Genomic DNA, 20,542 nt, shown 5'->3' on the forward strand with positions numbered 1-20,542 from the left:
TTATCCTTTTCTGAATAAACAATGATGCATTTTACAGTGTTACTTCTGTGTAATTTTATTCCCACTTTCTGATTGATGTATATGTACTCAAGTTTTTAAAAAGTTGAAATTCTATTCTTTTAATATTCACCAAATTTTCCCTAGCAGTCCACTTGAAACTTGAACATTTAATCACTTTATATTCTGCCTGCATAACAAAGCTCAACATTATAATCCTCCAGTTATTACAAAATCTGTGCTGTCTTGGATACATTTACACTTCAATTACAATTACAATGCTTTCATCTTAACAGCTTTTAGTTCCTGAAGGATTAAGTCTCAAGGATTATGGTATAATGAGAACAAAGGTTATTGACTACTTTTCTCATTTCTTTCTGAGGTGCTTTGCTAGCTAAATAAAACCAAGGTCGAATTTATGCCAAGCTCTTTTTTCCCTGTAGGAAAACATAATGGAAGTTATGAGAAATCAAGAGTTTTTACTGCTTCCAGCTGAGGAGCTCCATAAACTCCTGGCCAGTGATGATGTCAATGTCCCTGATGAAGAAACCATCTTCCATGCATTAATGATGTGGGTCAAATATGACATGCAGAGGAGATGCAATGACTTGAGTATGCTTCTGGCTTTTATAAGACTGCCACTGCTTCCACCTCAGGTAATTATATGAGATGCTGTTTTCATATCTACAATTGACTGAAAAATTCTGTGTTAAAATTAAACATTACAACCCATGTTTTATTACTTATTCACATTTTTTGTTTGTTTATTTTAATCAAACACTCTTTTTAAGCTAAATTTGCTGGTGGAAAATGCTGAGTCATGGGTCATGGGTCTGAATTCCATTTCCACCACTTACTGAGTCATGGTTATATGACTATAAGAATGTCAGTTTCTCTGAAATTAAATTTCTTCATCTATCAAATCAAATTGTACTACCACGCAAAAGTTTTATGAGGATCAAATTAGATAATATATATAAAATAATAGAATATTTAAAAGATTTTTAGAACATTGCAGTTATTAATTATTTGCTTCCCTGTTATCTATCAAGCTATCATCTCTCTGACCTAACATACAATAATATGATCATTCTCTGATGAATATACATATTCTATGGCTATCCTTATGGTATTCTTAAAAGCTCAAAGCATGGGATTTCAAACGTCTATAGAAGGATAAGATGTATTACTGAATAGTACAGAGTTATGAATTAATACCATTTAGCAATTGGAATTATGGAACCTTTGGAGCTAAGGAGAATCCACACACCAAGTGAAAAAATCACCTCATTTTATTGATGAGGTATGTAGGACAAAGGTGATTTGATAAAACAACCAAGTTCACTCAACTTAGAAGAAGAAGAGTAATTAATTTTCCCTGATTCAGTCTTGTGTCTTTAAAATAACTTGTAATGTTGCAAAATTATCCATGCACAACATTGTTAACCCAGGGTGTCTGGAGTCTCAGGGTATCCAAACTTAAGCTTGAAGGTGGTTCTGACCTCTCAAGTGATAGATAAAATTGTGTATGTGTACAATTTTTATAAGGGATATTAAGAGCCTGTTCATTTGAATTAAAATCACTATCAACGTTTTCAATAATCCACATATTACTAAGAATGTAAGATAGGGAATTAGGAAATCGGGAAACAACAATAGGCAAGTATAACATGTTAGTAACAAGAGAAGAGAGCGGGAGCTGGGTCATATATTAAGATTTGAAAGTTAAAAATAAAAAACAACACTTTGCCAAAATTGGGAAACAAATGAACTTTTATGCATAAATTAATAATTGTGTTTCATTTGGCTACTGAAATAAATAAAGAAGTAAAATTTAAAAAAATATGGAAATCCTGCCTAAACAAATTATATTCAATAAAAGTTTATCCTAATGCCAGGCTCTTATAAAAGGAAGGGAAACATCTATTTTGGTAATGGGACAAAGAATGAATAGGAAAGCCATGCACTGGATTTTTCTGAATCTTCCAGCATAGGTTCTGATACCATATATTCTCAGAGCTTGGGCATCCTCTCTCAAGATGGAAATAGCTAATGATCACTATTAGCCAATAATAGGTAGATAGCCATTAACAATGATAGAAGATGTGGCAATTAGTCCCTTTGATCCTGCCCACCCATTTCACCTGTCTGCTGAAATGTTGGGAGCTTGGAGTTAAACTGGTACTGAAAAATCATCATATATAATAGGACACATACCAGAGGAGGCCAAGAATGTGGCCAGGGCTCCATCTTTTTCATGATATGCCTTTTCTTCATACCCTTCTTGCCCACTCTTTTGTCAACAAAAATGGGAGCTGCTCCTACATGTGTATCTCATCTAAACTATTACATCAGAATAGAGATGTACATTCTATTGACTCCTAAGGCTACACATTACACATAGAGTTTTAATTCTGATTGGTAAAACTGCTTTATCTTGATTAGTGAAACAATATTTATTAACATTAGAAAATAAATTATTATTATGTTTTGGTGAAACTAACTAGTAAAAGACTTTTAAGTTTAACTCATCACAGTGTCCAATAGGCATAAACACAGCATATATTTATTTTCCATTTCTCATCTCTTAAGATGGGTACATTACAAACATAACTTTATATATACTTTTAAGCAACATATGTGCAGGGGGAAAAATAAAGCACATTTTCTTTTCATAAAAATATCTTTAGATATAGGAGGGGCTATTGCTTCCATAACTAATATTAATGAATTACATGTCATTATAAGCACTTTTCATACAGTATTTCTAATCTTAAAAAAATACAATTGCAAGGTAGCGGTTAGTAATTATATTATGCAGAGGGATAAACAGGTTCAAAGAAGTTAAGTGATTTTTTCAAGGGTCATAGAGCTAGTGAAAAATCCAGTTTTCCTGCAAATCTAGGCTAGCCAGATATGAACATACTCAGGGATATTACTACTGTGAATGTATGTTGTTTCCTTATTTGCTGTCTAAACTTGAAGATCATTAAAATGATCTGAATACAGCAATTCTCAAGATTCCTATTAAAAGCCTGAGAAAGGAAGAAAAGTGGCAGAATTGGAATTAACATGCATTTCTTTCTTTCTTCAGTCACCAAACATATATTTTATCTCATTTAATTTCTATAATATCCTTATGCAGTAAATATCATTATTATTTTTTGACAAATGAGTAAATTGAGAATCGACATGATAATCATTTTTCTAGTAAACTGTAGAGCTCAGACTACTCTAATTGTGTTTGATACTGTGTTTCTTCTCCTACTGATGAGAAATAAGTGCAAAGTTTATTTCTGCAGATGGCTTCCTATTTACCTCAATGTCCAGCCAGAGTTTTAAAAAGCTTAATTAAATCTAGAATTTTCCAGCATTTGCATGAATTTTCAAAGCTACTAAACATCTCAAGGTTCTTAAGAAAAGCCATATGATGATCAGAAAACACTTTTTTCTTGGGCTTGGGAGCCAGTAAATATGACTTTTGTCCTTAATTCTGACAGTGCTTAATGTGTAGGTTTTTTTTTTAACTTTCAAGTGATTTGTGTGTATATACTGTGTGTCTTATTACATTACGTATGTAATTATATTATATATTATATACATATTTCCATATAATTACAAAATGTTTTTGTTATATAACAAATCAATATTATATTTTAAAATACTAGCAGTATTTAAACGAAGAAGAGCTTACATTTTTCTAGTGTGGTAGGGGTTTATTTTCAAAAAGAAATAGTCCTTGGACTAATTTTTGAAGGAGACTTGAGAGAAGAATTTTGCTTCTCTTCTTACAAGGTAATTGCTATAGATGTGAATGATATGTTTCAGATGAGTGACAGAACAATATTTGGAAGACCAGGTATGAACTGCTTATGTATATTGTTAAGCAAAACATAGCAAATTACTGACCAAGGAGAGAGGTGGAAAGGCAAAAAAATTTAGAGGTGTTTAATACAAACAAACAAAAAAATGAGAAAATGAATGCTTCTAGTTTTAAGTTAAACTAAATAACTTACAAGTTTTTATACAGCTAGGAGTTTCTGTTTCTATTTAGTGAGTGCATGAAAAAAGTTCTAGAGTAAAAAAAAAGTAAAAATAAAGAAAATGAGAGAAACTTTAGCAACAAAGAAAACATGTTAAAAGATTGATTAGAGCCAAAGAATAAATGTAAATTATAGTGAGTGTCTGCTCTTATAATCATGAGGCAACCAACCAACTTCACTTAAGCAGATTTCTGTTCCTTCATGTCCCACAATCTGCATTCTCATGTTTTTTACTAAGCCCATTATGTTATAGAAGTTATTTCTTAAGTTCTGATATTCTTTATTATTCAAAAATCAATGTATGTTATTATGAAGTATAAATTATGTTAATTTAGTATAGAAAAACAAAGTGAAGATGTAAATTTTAGTAGAGAATATGGATTTTGTTTGAGAACACTAGTAGACAAAATGAGCTTCAGCAAAGAATGAAAGAAAAGACATTTTAAAAACTCAGAAGCAATAATGCCTATTTTATTTTCGATGGAAATAGAATAGCTAATACTGAAATAAATTCAATTGATTTTGCAATTGAAAGGACAACATGAAAAGGCAAAATCAAAGAAATACATAATTGAGATATACTCTAAGAAATGGTGAATGATTTCTATTATCTTTTTAATAAGTAAGGAACAGAATTTTGCATAATAGTTTTTGTGTTTTTCTTGGATACCAAGGGGGTTTATAATTTCAAAAGAATTGGAAAAAATATGGAAATTTCATTTAAAAAAATGGGTGATTATGAATATAAATATACATATCACAAGGAGGCTACTCAATTTGATTCACTTATCTTTCTATATTTCCTTTTTCAAAGATGCAACAAAAGAACATGTCGCTATGCAATAAACAACACATTTTAACATTTTGTAACTATTGTTTCCACTGGTTTTAAGTCATTTCATAAAATGCATCTTTGTAATAGGTACATATATATTTATTTGTTATATACATATTTTAAAAGTATACATAAGTATCCATTTTGGTGTGCACTTTTCAAATGAGTGATTTAGAGAGTAGAAACATGGTGCTCTCAAAAAGTACAGTTCCATGTATGATCAAGTCAAAAGTCTTCAGGGAAATTCAGTTTTATCACAGTCAGAAATTATTTAAAAGGTTGGAGATATACAGATAAACTTTGCTTCATGTCTTAGAACTGGTGTTGTTTATCTCTTTAGAGACAACAAGGAAAACCCTTTCTCACAACTTTCTAATAAGTATACCTACTGACTCTTAAGATAAATAAATAGTAGTGTCTGTTTATGTGTATAAACATTTACTTTTATTTTCTGTAGCAAAATGTAAAAGGAAAAAAAAGTTGCAATGGATAACAAAATACTGCCTAGGTTTAGAGGAATATTATTTATAATCAAATAATAAAAAGATTAAAAAATAACAAGGAAACTAAAGAGTTTAAATTAAGGAAACAGATGCTACCTCTATCTTACAGGAATTAATTATTTTTATGCAAATCTGTAATAAATTTATTCCAAAAGATTCTTTATGGCAGTTACAGCAATTCAAGGGGGGAGAGGTCTTCAATCATTTACCCCATTGGAAATGTGACAGTTGATTAGATACCAGAGACATAAAAACTCTGTTGTCCATAATAATTACAGCCACAACTAAAAAACCTAATGAAAAGCAGGCAAAATGACAAAGAGCAAATAAATAAAAAAAGAGGAGTCATAAATCATAGCATAAGTTATACAGAATAGATTATACTTCTGAGTAATTTATGTTTTATTTGCTTTTACTTCCCCAAAGCAAGCATAGATAAACTACTCCTTGATAAATCCAACAGTTCTCTACCTTTGTCAGTATAACATTCACTGTTTAGCGTATTATATATGTTATCTTTAAAAAGGAAAAACTCTTAACTCTTACAAATGAGTAATGCAAAAATAATCAATCAAACACATTAACATAATCCATTACCAGTCTTTCTTACTTTTTCATTTTTTTTCTCTCTGATTTGCTCGCTGTCTGATTAGTTAATTATACCAGGCCATCATCAAAGAAATAGTCTTCTCCATAAAATTAGAGTATAAGAGTTTTAAAAAATTGTGGAATAATGTTATTCTTCTCCAAAAGAGACCTTGAAAACTGCGTCTTTAAAACAGAAACACAGACAATGTATACTTCTAAAATCTTATATATTTTTCTTAAATACTATTTAGATTCATGATCTCTTAACCCACTATGACATTCACAGCTCAAGTTACAACATTAAGAAAATACAAAACCTTTTTATTTCAGTAAGTTTTAAGTCAACAGATTGTTAACGTAAAAAACGATTTGCACATGCACAAACTCATACATTCACGTTATACCCTTTGGTCAAGTAAAGCGAGTGGAGGAGAATTGTAACCTATTCTGAAAGCCTTTATTTTTGCTACAGTATATCAAGTGTTTCTGCCTTTATCAAGGACTGATCACACTGTTTCTGGTTTTTATCCCATCTTTCTTCATACTGAAATTTCTCTATTGCTATGACCCCTTCTATATTTTCTATTATGAATTTTACTCTATATTGGATCATTCCAAGCAACTTACAAAGATATGTTGCTTCAGACATATTAAAAAAAGACAAAATTTCTCATATTCCTTTCCACCAACTACTCCAATTCCCTGTTCCCTTTTCCAGCAAAATATGTAGTTATCATTTATAGCTATTAAATCTACTTGTAATCATCATTTTTTCTTCAATTCACTATAACAGTTCTTTGAACTAGTCAAGATCACACAAAACCTCCATGCTGTCATTTTCCCCACATCTCACTTGTTTACGTCTTACTTGGCTTCTCAGCAGCCTTTGACACAATCAATCTGGCCATTCTTACTCAATGATAATTGTTAATTCTTTCTGCTTTCTGATGTTTCAATGACATGGGACACCATATTTTCTGTCAAGAATAGCATTTACTTCCCTATTTTTAAATACTATCTGGGAGTAAATTATAAATTCTGATTGTGTATCTCTAGCTCTAAACTTTCCCTCAAAGATAGATTCAAATACCCAATTAACTACTTGATATCTCCCATTGGATATCCAACAGCTATTCAAATTTCACATGTCCAAAATGGAAGATTTCAAGGTCCCAAGACTCCATCCACCCCAACTTTCTCAGTAAATATCATTACCAAACATTTAGTTGTTCAGACCTAAATCCTAGAATCATTTTTAATTCTCTACTTTGCATTGCATTTAGCATTCATTTCCTTAGGAAGTCCTTTTCACTGCACTCCTCCAAACCATATCCTGAATCCTGAATCTGTTCTTTTTTTTACATCTCTACAACCACATGCTAAAACAAGCCACTGGTATCTTTCTCCTGTACAGTTGAAATAGCCTGCTATTTATTTTTCTAACTTTTATGCTTAACCACTGCCATAACTTTCATTTAGCAAGCAAACAGAATTTTTACAGTATGAATCAATTCATCTCAAACTTAAGCTTTAGACACTTAGAAAATATTCTATATCCCTGTCCTACGAGGCCCTACATCAGCGGTTCCATGACTACCCCTCTGACCTCATTTCCTACCAGTTCTCAAGACCCTACAGGCACACTGATATTCTTTCTGTTTCTTAAACAAGTCAGGTTTATTTATTCTCTAGTTCATTTGTACCAGCAGATTCCAGGGACTAGAAACCCTGGCACCCAAGAGAAGAGGGTGGTGGTGATACAGTTTTCTAAGGGGTAACCAATGAAAGGGGAGACATGGTCTAGAGATAATTAAAGACAGCAATAAAACTGACTAAATATTGGTGAGCTTTTATCACTACTATACCTTGGCAATTCTAAACAATGCCAGGGATAACACATTCCTTCCTGCTGGGTAGAATGGCCCATCACACCACTTTTCTGGTCCTTCCCTGCCAAAAGGTGTTCACCCCATCATGGCATGACCGACTCTTTCTTATTAAATACACCTCACCTTAAATGTGTCTTCTTAGGACTTTCATCTACTGTTTTCTTGCTTAGTCATAGTTTGTTTTCATCTCTTTCCTTATAACTATATTTTTTCGAAAATCAGACTTGAAGTTCATGTTCACAAAGTTCCTGGCATAGTTGATACTCAATAAGTATTTGTTGAATCAACAAATGGAAAGTTTATGCTAAGTCTTAGGAATTTTAGCTTCATTTATTCTAACTCTCTGTTGATGTATGATTTGTCTGTAATGTGAGAGAAAGCTCTGCATTTGTGTGTTATCATGGAGCTAACAGTGGATACTAGGAACATGGTCATAAAGAGGGATCATAGCACATTGATTCAGACTTTACTAAAAATCCATTATTCAATGGACAATGGAAGGTCGATCTTGAATAAGATATAACCTCTAATCTCTTTGTTCTATTAGACATATTAATAAAATAAATTTATCAGAATGACATAAATATGTCAGTGGTGTATTTAAAGATAAAATGGCTATAAGAAAAATTGGTTTCATTTTCACAGCTAGCATAATAAACCAGAAAGCGAAAGTCCATTTCATGAGGAAAGGAAAACTGAACTTAAATATTCAACTAGCTCATAAGCATTTTAAATAATATAAGCATATTAAATAATATGCATAAAATTTATCAATAAACCACACAGTGCAAGAACAGTTATTTTTCTCAATTAAACATTAAAAAGAGAATCTCATTTCTTGTTCATGCTTATTGTATAAGAATGATAAAATTAAAATGGAATATATTGATTTGTAAGAGGACTAAGAAAAATTGTGGAACATTTGTAATAAGGCAAAAGCCATTTAAATCATTCAGACTTTTGCAGTGATTTTAATTTAGGATTTAGGGAAATTTTAATGAACTATTAAAGCCATTTTAATAAACTATTAAAGCCATTTTAATATTTTAGTAAGTGGAGTTTATAGAGATGAAATCTGGAGATTAAAATCTGATCCTTAGACTTACAAACACTCAGTCTTTTGGCAAATCTCAAGGCTAAAGCCTCAGAAGAGAAAAATTACATTGATCCAATTGTAGAATTATTCTTTTATTTTGTTAAGTGATTTGTTTGAAATATACATAAAATACATACATTCCTGTATCTTCTTGTCCACATTGCTATTTTTAGAAAATACTTTTGCTTGTTACTCTTTGAGGAACAATAGGGTAGCTTTTGGGGCTGAAGCAGAGTGATGCAAGGGATGAGTTGCTAGAATTCAGAGAAGGTGAAAATACAAATCATTAAATGTTTAGGAAACTATTCTAAGAACTTTGGCATTTCCTTAGAGTGTAATGGAAGCTGTTGCAGGGTTTTGAGTAGAGGAGAGTCTGATCTAATGTATATATGTCAATGGACTCTCTCTTGTTGCTGTGTTGAGAGTATACTGGAGGGAAACAAGAGTGAAAAATGGAAATCAGTTAATAGGTGATAGCAATTTAGAAGTGAGAGGCTTTTGAAGAGGTCAGATGATGGTAATAAGTTAGTAGCAATGAAGATAGTGAGAAGTGTTTTCATCCTACATATATTTAAAAGTGGAGCTGGTTAGATGGGGGAATGAGAAAGAGAGGAATCAGAGAGATTCTAGGGTTTTTTGACTTGAGCCCCAGTGAGGAAGGATGTACTTTTAAGATTTCTATGAAGCCCCTAAGTGGATGTTTTGAGTAGGCATTGAATGCATCATTCTGGAGTTGTGGAGAAATGACCAGGATATATAAACGAAGAAACTGTTGGCAAATAGATATAATTTAAAGACATGATGTGGGGTGGTCTCACAAAAGACGTGAATATAGATAAATAAGAGAAGAGGAGTAAGAATGATGTTCTAGGACATCAAAACATTACAAAACTAGAGATCAAAAGAAGAAAGAACCTAGTGACTGAAATGGAGAAACTAATCAAATAGAATAAAAACCAAGGGAGCTTAATGTCCTGGAATTTCAGGTAATAAACCAACATAAAGGAGTGTGGATGCTGCTGAGAGATCAAATAGACTGATGCCCAATACTCAATTTTTGAACTTAATAAATTGAAGGACATTGATGACTTTGACAAGATTTGTTTCTGTGGAATAGATCTAAGCAAACATGGGAAAACTGTAATTTAAAAGAGTAACTGCATAGAATCTTTAAAACTGCAAAGCTGAACTGAAAAATTAGCCTAAAGGTGGCAGGTTTTGTCAGCCTGGATCCACTGATGAGAAACAAACTTTGAAATTTCAGCATGAAAAATTTAAATAAAGAATCATTAATTATAACAAATATTTAGAGTAAGGAAGGATTGGAAAGTAAGAAATTAAGAGAACTCTAAATAATACAGAAATATCAGATAAAGGGTAGCTACTACCAATAAGGCTAATACCACCCCCCAGAGCTGAGATCTGGACCTCCTTGAAGAGGGAACAACCATGGCTTCCTGGATGGAAGAGGAGTCACTGTGGTATAGCAAATGGTAAGACTTGATAGAAACCTCTTCTCCAGAACTTACTAGAAATATTCTCCCTAAATGTCTCAAAAGAGACACCCTACTGCACTGGGGAACTTGCAGGTAAGAGGGCTCATACCAGGAAACAAAATCTTCCCTCTTGCAATATCTCTCCAGCGTCCTCTACTGATAATGCTTACCATAGTGCCAGTTTGCAAAGAAAAAATATTTAAAGGACCCATTTTCACAAAACAACCTAAAAGGATGATTTTGGAACTGAAAGTTAATAAACTGACAAATGCAAAGCTGGGGGAGTGGAGCCAAGCATTTTTGTATACTTACAGGTGTGATCCAGAAGAGAGGGGAATTTGATGATGTAAGAGAGAGGGAAGAATTGTTGGAAATTTTTCTTTGAATGTACTAGAGTAGGTAGGATTTCATGCACGAATGGATAGATTGGCTTTAGGAAAGAGAATTGGGAAATTATCTATGTCAACAAATGAAAAAAATATCTGTGTGCAGATGTGTGTAGGTGAGCAGATGCAATGGTGGATCCTACATTTGACTCTGACATTAATTCAGTGTTTGATCATGGAAAGTATATCTCATTTCATTAGACCTTGGTTTCCACATCAGGGCAAGGAGAAGATGGAAATATCTCTTCTGAGAGTAACATTGTATGATTGAAAATAGGTTTTAATTTCCTAAGAATTGATGCCTGCTCAAAATTCTGGAACATAGATAATTTTATAGAGAATTAGGATATGCATGCCTCCCCATGTGAAAATAAATGTGTAATGTTTCAAAACTCTCATGAACTTTTCATGTTTTCAAAATATACTAATGTAAAGCTAAAAAACAACTCGAAGAATGCCTTTTGCTCACCAAATAAATGTTCTTTCATGAAATATAGATTCCTTCTTTTGTAGTCATTTTTTCCTAACTCATCATTTACAACTTTTAAATGACAAAGAAGAAAATACTTAAAAAATAAACTGTTAAGATTACTTTGCACACTTCTATAATTTAAAGTATTCCTAAGAGGAAAGGAAGCAAACTATAAGCTATGGGAAGAAAACACAAGTGAACTGAATTTTATCAAATGTGTACTGAAATAACTACTACTGTGATTTCAATTTACAAGAGTATTAGACAAATTAAACACTTTATTATTTTAATGATTATGAAAATGGAAAAAAATACCCCCTAGAGAAGAGCAATTCAACATTGATGACTACCCAGAGAATTAGGCACATATATTCTTTTCCATTCTAATTAAATGGAAAATGCCCATAGGTCACCCAAAACAAAAGTTGTTCTTTAAATAATATTAAAAGAAAATAACAGTACCTGCTAATGTTAAAAAGTGATAAATACTTGTATATAATTTTGCATAAATATTCAAAATCATTTATCCAAATATTTATTATGAAATTTCAATATCCTAGCCATTAAGCAAATGGCACACATGTTAATTTAATATTTCCTAAATATACATCAATTTTTCCAGTTCAACTCCTGAAAAAATGGAGGAAATTTTATTTACTTTCTATATGATCAATTTAAATTAATGAAAACAATTCAGAAATTGCTATTATCAGAAATATTTGTTAGACTTCTGTCACTTAACCTCATCAAGAGGAATTCACCAGGTGGGTACATTACTTTTTCTTTTTTGAACCAAACAATAGTTTATGAAACATTAGTGTGCTTTTTTCTAACCTTTGTTAATTGAAGTTGCATTTACTCCAACATTTTCTACCCACTGTTAGCTTCCTTATCAGACCAATACAAATCAACTTAGAATTAATTTTTTCACAATTTCCAAAGATGATAGTGAATGAACACATGATGCAACACTAAAATGTGTATGTACCTTACTTTCTCAGGTTTTTATTGCCTAAAAGACTTTCAAGACCAGCACCCTAATATTTTGCCTGTGGAATCTGAGGTTCTGAGAATTAAAGAAGACTATTTTATGTAATATTCTTATTTTAATAACTTATAGATATATTTAAAATGGAATTTAGGAATCCTAACTCTCAAATTATATTTTTTCCATCTATGAGAACAAGCTTTCCAACAAAAAACTTATCCTTTGTCTCTCATTTAGCACAAGTTGAAATATAAACTGTCATCATGACACCAGAGCAGAAATGACAATACAGATACTGAATATGTCAATTTTTTTGTGTTATAGCTCAACTGTAAAGCTAGATAATTTATACCACAAAGACTAGTTTTATTGTAATTCAAGGAAAACATTTTCCTGACCAATTAAGTAATATTTTATTATCTATAAATGTTTTCCTTGAAATTTATGATCATATAATTATTTACTGAGTTTCTCAATATTCATTACAACCATCTTAATAAATATATTCATATAATTTACTTCTCTCTATAAATACTGTCTTTAAATGTATTTTATTGCATAATTAATGAAATTAATATAATCATGTTTATATTTTTAAACTACCAATTGTACTTTTTAAATATATAATCTGTGTATGTCTATATTCATTAACATTTTCAGTAGTCATGATGTCTATTTTATGATTTATTTAGTAGTAAGATATGCTCGTATAATACTAAATGCTTTATGCATATTATCTCCTTAAATGTTTTAGTACATACATATTGTTATACTGTAGATACTTAGTTTATACATGAGGAAATTGAAACTTAGTTAAATTACACAAAGTCAACTATAGTAGAAAAGGGATTAAATAGAATACTGCATGAAAAATATTTAATAATTTTTTTCAAAATGCATTTAAATTTTGATAATTAAAATTCGAACAGTCTTCTTATCATTGTTTCACATGCTCTTTTTTTCTTTGGTTGTAAATTAATTACAGAATAGTATTCTGAGAATGTTATTGTGATATTTTAAATATTTCAGGTATACTTCTGAGGACTCATTTTTTCACTAAAAACCTACCTTTATTTGACATGGAATAATAAATTGATAAATAGATGTTTAAATAATCAAATTAAATCATTAACTTTAAAGCAAAATATTTCTTTTTGTTCTAAAGAACTTATATATATATATATATATGGCATCTGACTGAAAAACGGCTTTTAAAAATAAATACTATATACATCTTAGTCTATCACAAAAGTGTTCTGGTGTGGTTTCAAGGACATGGTTACATATATGTTTCCCATTTCCCTGGTGCAATTAGGTGTTGAAATTACACCTAATTTCAATACGTGTTGGGGGGGGGTTGGGGAGAGTAAATCAGTGACAAACATAAAGTGAAAATAGAAGAGAAGATAGATTAAAAGTTAATATTTTCATTATTTATTTAAAAATGTCATATATTATACTATAGAATTCCTGACCAGTACATCTACACTTACAGGTATATCTATTTCCTTAAAATATGTTAAATATTATTTCACGTAAGAGTTATTTGATAGACTATGTTAAGGAGATTTTAATTGCTTGTTTTTTATTTCCACCTGGGTATTAATAAAATACAGTTCCTGAGGTTATACATTCCTATTGTGGTAGTTTTGAAAAAATCAAATCCTTCACAATTCCATGGTTAACACTTTTATTTTTCTTCTAGTACTTCAGGGAGCCTAGAGTTATATATTATTCAATACTTAGGCAGATTAAATACACATTAAACATACATAAAAGGATGAAACATGTGATCTTGAAGACTAAAATATCCCATATTTCCCACAGGATAAAGTGGCAAATGTTGATGCTGAAATTATAAAATTACTAAAACAACAAAAAAAACATGGTGTGTTTTCTATCATTAAGCCTTCTTATTACCTTTACATTTGGTTTCTGAAATATTTTCAAAGATTTGCTCTAGACTAGCATTTCCCAGCACTTTGTCCTGGATAGTATTAATAGTATTTAAAGGTATTTATCACAAAAGTTTTTTATGTTAAAAAAATTATAAACCCATCTTACCTTGTCCCCCTTTTAAAATTTCACAATGCACATTTTCACAGTAATCTCTTAAAGAAATTCACTTAATTCTAACTCATGGAATCACTGATTTTTCTGAAGAGCACTTATCTCAATTAAAGGCTATTGATGTCTCATGGAAAGCATAGTCTACTGAACACAGTAGGGAAGCACTGTTCTGGGTGGTTTTATTTACTAAAGTTTTGGAATTCTTAATGGTAAAGGTTAATAAACACTGGATTTTCATTTAGAGTAAATTATCCTAAATTAAGGGTGTTCTAAGGTGTGCTTATATTTAAAGAAATTGGCTTTCTTCCACTTCTATGAGTCTGTCTACCACAAAGTAGCCTGCAAAGCTGGCTTTGCTGAACTGGAAAAGCAGCATATTCAGTGAATTCAATAAGTTGACTTATAAAGACCTGGAAATAGAGTCATAAGTAATAATGAGTGTGTTATTCTCGACTCAGTCAGATGTGGGGATTTTTCAAACCATCAACTTCCCAATTTGCTACAAATTCAGCATAAGTGCTGCACTGTTTTCAAAAGGAGGCTAAGAATAAGAAATGGCAAATATATGGTAAGAATTTAGGGAGTGATGAATATTTATTCACAATGAACACCTGAAATCTGGTTTCAGGGAGTAGTCTCTGATAATATTCATCTATTATAACAGTAAAATATGTAACTTGATTCTGACCATGAGTTTTCACCTCATGCTAATATACATTCATGTTAATGTTTGCCATCTCAGAATATCCCAAATGTATATATAAAATTAGGCAGATAAATAGGCTATGTCTGAAATATAAAGATCTGTTTAAATGATAAATGTCGGGCTTCCCTGGTGGCCCAGTGGTTGAGAGTCCGCCTGCAATGCAGGGGACACAGGTTCGTGCCCCGGTCTGGGAAGATCCCCCATGCCACGGAGCGGCTGGGCCCTTGAGCCATGGCTGCTGAGCCTGCGCGTCTGGAGCCTGTGCTCCGCAACGGGAGAGGCCACAACAGTGAGAGGCCCACGTACCAAATAAATAAATAAATAAATAAAAATAAATGTCCATTTCATCTGATTGATCAATTTTTTAGGAGAATGGAATGGCATTTTTTTCTGATCCTATGTCCGGAAATGAAGCCTAGACATGTGTTTTCTTTTTAAATAATGTCTCAACTGCTGTTGCCTTCTTACTCCATGTGTCCCCAAGCTTTGTTTGTTTTTTTTTTTGTAAATATACATTTTCTTTAAAAAGTCCTCAGACTCCTTTCTCTGTTTATTATCATTGCCTTTAGATTATGCCTTATCATTTTTTGAGAGGACTCCATGTTAATTACATAACTCCAGTGACATCTTTCCCCACCTTTATCTGTTCCTCAAAATGCTTTCAGGGTGAACTTTTTTAAACACAAATTTAATTATAATGTTCGTTGGCTTTGGAACACACACATCAGATACTTATACACCTTACAATATTCATAGCATTACATTCTTTGTTACAATCTTCTTTCCTATAGTTATTAATCTACTTGTAGAAAGCAACGGGATTTTTAAAAATTGTTTTCTGGCTTAGCACATGACAAGACTTCTAACCTCTACATCCATAACTTGAACTCCATACTCAGACACGCATGTGTTTGACTAACTACCTGCTTTACCATTAAAAAGTCAACTTGGGGTTGACTCTCTTATGAGGCACTTCCTTGACCACTTCTATCCATTTTCAGATATGGGTGATCCTCACATTGTTCTTTGTTTTGTTTTGTTTTTAAAGGAGGGCAACACTCAGACTTTTTTTTTTTTTTTTTACTTTTTTAATAAATTTATTTATTTATTGGCTGTGTTGGGTCTTTTTTTGCTGCTCACAGGCTTTTTCTAGTTGTGGTGAGCGGGGGCCACTCTTCGTTGCAGTGTGCAGGCTACTAATTGCAGTGGCTTCTCGTTGCAGAGCATGGGTTCTAGGCGCATGGCTTCAGTAGCTGTGGAACGTGGGCTGAATAGTTGTGGCTCGTGGGCTCTAGAGCTCAGGATCAGTAGTTGTGGTGCATGGGCTTAGTTGCTCCACGACATGTGGGATCCTCCCAGACCAGGGCTGGAACCCATATCCTCTCCATTGGCAGGCAGATTCTTAACCACTGTGCCACCAGGGAAGTCCCTATAGCACCCTGTTTTAACTCTATTCCTAGCACTGGTAAAATTTTATTTATTTTATTTTTTTGATATTTATTTAATTTATTTTTTTTGGCTGTGTTGGGTCTTAGCTGCAGCATGTGGGATCTTTCATTGTGGTGCATGAGCTTCTCTCTAGTTGTGGTGTACGGATTTTCTCTCTCTAGTTGTGGCATGCAGTCTCCAGGGTGCATGGGCTCAGTAGTTGTGGCATGCGGGCTTGCCCTGCAGCATGTGGGATCTTAGTTTCCCGACCAGTGATGGAACCCACGTCCCTTGGATTGGAAGGCAGATTCTTTACCATTGGACCACCAGGGAAGTCCTGGTAAAATTTTATTTAGGTTATTTAGAGGTATGTGTTTACATGGCCTAATCTACTATAAGTTCCTTAAGATCTTATCCTCAATATCTGACACACGTTGGGTACCTAATAACTGTCTCTTTCAATATAAAGGATTTAAAAAAAAATAATAGTTGTTCATCAATGTCTATTATAGCCAAATTTTAAACAGATTACTCAGAACTTTACTAGTCTTTATCTTCTGGGTGTGACATTTTTCTTGAACCAATAAATTTATCTGAAAAATTAAACTCAAAGTTTTATGTTAAGCTATGATAAAATATTGGAAAACATACAAAACACAAATGAAGTATGACAATTCACAATGATGAATGCCAAAGTCAACTAAAATTTTGTCAGTTTGAAATTATTTTGGTATATTGTGCAGGAATTTCAGTTTTTATGTTTTTATTTTTTGTGTATATATATATGTATATGCATACATTTATGTACAAATATCTACAAATCAATGCATATATTCATATATATACATATTTACATATGAAAAGAACATATATATTTAATATTTTTCTTATTAATCTAACATTTTCATTTAGAGTATTTTGTCAGTTGAGTACTTTAATAACACAGCATATCATGCTCTATGATTCCTCGTAGAAGAATAGAAGTGAAGCCTTTTCCTCCTTGCTGTGACTGGACAGTTTTCACATACTCAACAAGGCTATGTTCTTTGCATGTGTAAAGTCCCCAGAGTAACAAAAAAAATGTCAGAAAAAGAATGCTATTGTTTCAGAAAAAGAATGCTTTTTAAAAAAATAACATTGGCTCAAGATGATACTTGGGTGTTTCATGACTCTGTCCTTTGACCAAAACAAATATAAATGTAAATAACTGTATTGTTCATTAAGTTGTTTTGACTATTAATTTGAGGTGAATGCAAAATATTCAAATAAAGCTGTCCTGAGAGGAATCAGCATGGAAAGACAATTCCAATGTTGTAAGAAAAAATGAATGTGGATGTTTGTTTGCATCATTCAACAGATGTGGAATGTGGGTATTTGCATTGTCAGAATGACAGCTGAAACAAAATCAGATAATTCATTAATTCAGGACTTCCTCAATGATAAAGATTATTTTATTTAGGGATCATGAAATGTGATAAACATCATAACTTTAAATATAAAAACAGTCTTGCAAGTTGAAGTAGTTTTTTTACTAAGATGAAAAATGTAAAATTTGTCACCTCTTAGGGCTTTTTCATGAACTTTGTTTATAGAATTCATTCAAACCCACATTCTCCCAACAGAGAATAATGAGGTAAATGATATATGTTTTCAGTACTTAACATTTTGCTTGCAGCACCCAGCATCCCTCATATTTATAGTTTTCTACCCTTCTGTTTGCTTTCTAGGCTGAGCCTTAGGTTTGGATTTTTCCTAAAGTTTTGTTTTCCCTAGTTAAATGTAATCACGAAATGTCCCATTCTTTCAGTTTTTCTGAGGATTTGTTGGAATATATGACAGAAAAAGAAAACACAAATAAAAATAAAAATTACAGTATGAGGAAATTGCAACACAATTGCATAAGAGCAATTAATAAGTGCCATGTACCTGATAGCAAGTTCTTAAGAAATTTCATGATAATAGAATAAAACATTTTATTAATTAAATTGCAAAACTGGAAATAAACTTTAAAGGTAGCTGACAATATACATAGAATAAAATGAGTAAAATATGACAATAATTTGCTTAGATATTTGTTATCCAAGTACATTAGTTGGCTTGGTCTGCCATAACAAAATACTGTAGACTATGTGGCTTAAATAGCAAAAATTTATTTTCTCATAGTTCTGGAAGCTATAAATACAAGATAGAGGTACCAGAAAATGTAATTCCTGGTGGTCTCTCTTCCTGGTTTGCAGACAGTCAGTCATCTTCCTGCTGTGTTCCCCCATGGCCTTTTTTCTGCTAGGAGGGGGTGGGGTGGAGGGAGGGTGCACGTGCTCTGCTCTGGTGTATCTTCCTCTCCTTATATGGACATAAGGACAACAGATGTCTCTGGTTAGGGCCCCATCCTTATGACTTCATTTAACCTTAATTATCTTCTTAAAGGCCCTGCTTTCAACTGCAGTCATTTAGAGGTTTAGGGATTCAACATATGAATTTCGACAAGACACAATTTATTCCAGAACACCAAATATAAAAACTCATTGTGTATTGAGTTTATGCTTATACTTACTGTAGTGAGTTGTGATAACCTGATGGTCATAAGGAATATTTAATGACAGCAAAATTAATTTGAACACATTCCAACTCAACTGTCAAAATAGCAACTGTTAAAAGATTAACTCGTTTGTGAAAAACTACATTTGAATGAAAGGACCTTGAAGCATTTTTTATATATCTTAAGTGCAGGCATTAAAGAATATGCTCTACCACCTAATGATGCCCTGAGCATTTTGGTAAAATGGAACCTTGGAATCCCAAATTCAAGATTTTATTCTTGGGTCTACCTCTTTTCCAATATTTGGCTTCCTTTTTTGTGAAAACATTGAAATTGTACATACATATATATTATATAATTCATATATATGAATACCAAATTTCCTCTGTCCACTTCAATTTTTCCCCTCCAATCACAACTTGTATGTAATTTGTTTCTCTATCAAGTTACCTAGAAATATTTATTATCTTATTACATGATATATGTCCAAAGATTATGTATGGCCCTGTAGGAGAGCAAACTTTGCCGCCCCAGTGAGATTTCTCTTTGGCATGAAGATTAATGTAGGCTGATTATTTTTAAGGTCCAAAAGAAGAATCTTTGACCTTCCTTCTAACTGCCTAAAGACTGTACTAGAAAGAGGACCTGTTCCATGGAGTCACCACTACATATAACTATAGTATGAACTATGTGTGTAGACAGGGAAGCACCTAGCAAAGACTGATTGTTAAAATTTCTCTCTATGTCCCATAGTCTCTGCATGGCCCAGAAAACATTTATTTACCAAACATTTGCTTTTCTCTCTCTATGTGAATTGCCTTCCTCCTCTTTGAAACAACAAACCACGACCTCAGACATCCTGTTCTTTCTTTAGCTGAAGATGCTGGTGAAGGCTTCAGCCATTTTGGTGAGCTAGTTTTCCTGGGTTTCTCCCATGTATGTATGTTACTAAACTTTTATTTGATTTTATCCTGTTAATCTGTCTAAGTTTAATTCTTAGACCAGCCAAAAGAACCTAGTAGGGTAGAGGAAAATTTCTTCTTCCCTAATAGCTCCTTCTTTTGAATCAAATATGTGATAGTTTGTATGACAAAATAATAATATTCATTGCTTACTTCTACAATTATTTGCTCTCTTCTTTATCTTCTCTTTTAGGGCAGGATAAGAGGTTATATTGAACAAATATGAAATCATAAACTTCTTTGTAACATGCTGAATAGATATGTATTAGGAGAAAACCATCGAAGCTATTTTCAAACTGATAAAATTTATCAACAGATAAATTGAAACATTAGCAAAATGTGGGTAGATATAAAAAGCATTCATCTATAAGAATTTAGAAACAATAGCATAAGAAGGTAGAGAGATTAAAGCAGGGAAACTTAAACTTCCCTAGAAGTTAATCTGGACACTAAAACTTGAAAGCAATTTATTCCATCTTGGCTCATGAGGTGATTTCACTTATTTGGCAAGATACAATAAAACAATTTAGAGAGTAGTACATAG

General features: G+C 32.2%; 1 protein-coding gene across 2 annotated transcripts in view; it reads left to right on the plus strand.

The window, feature by feature from the left end:
* The window catches only part of KLHL1 (kelch like family member 1), a gene marked incomplete at both ends in the record, with an annotated part of 395,165 nt that overhangs the window by 247,065 nt on the left and 127,558 nt on the right, over positions 1–20,542 (plus strand). For both annotated transcript variants that reach the window (XM_079721747.1, XM_079721748.1), the window contains one exon: positions 441–653. In XM_079721747.1, coding sequence (XP_079577873.1) covers positions 441–653 — 213 coding nt within the window. The remainder of the gene's footprint in view (positions 1–440; positions 654–20,542) is intronic.

Source organism: Hyperoodon ampullatus (assembly GCF_949752795.1).
Source record: "Hyperoodon ampullatus genome assembly, chromosome: 16".
Lineage (NCBI taxonomy): Eukaryota > Metazoa > Chordata > Mammalia > Artiodactyla > Ziphiidae > Hyperoodon > Hyperoodon ampullatus.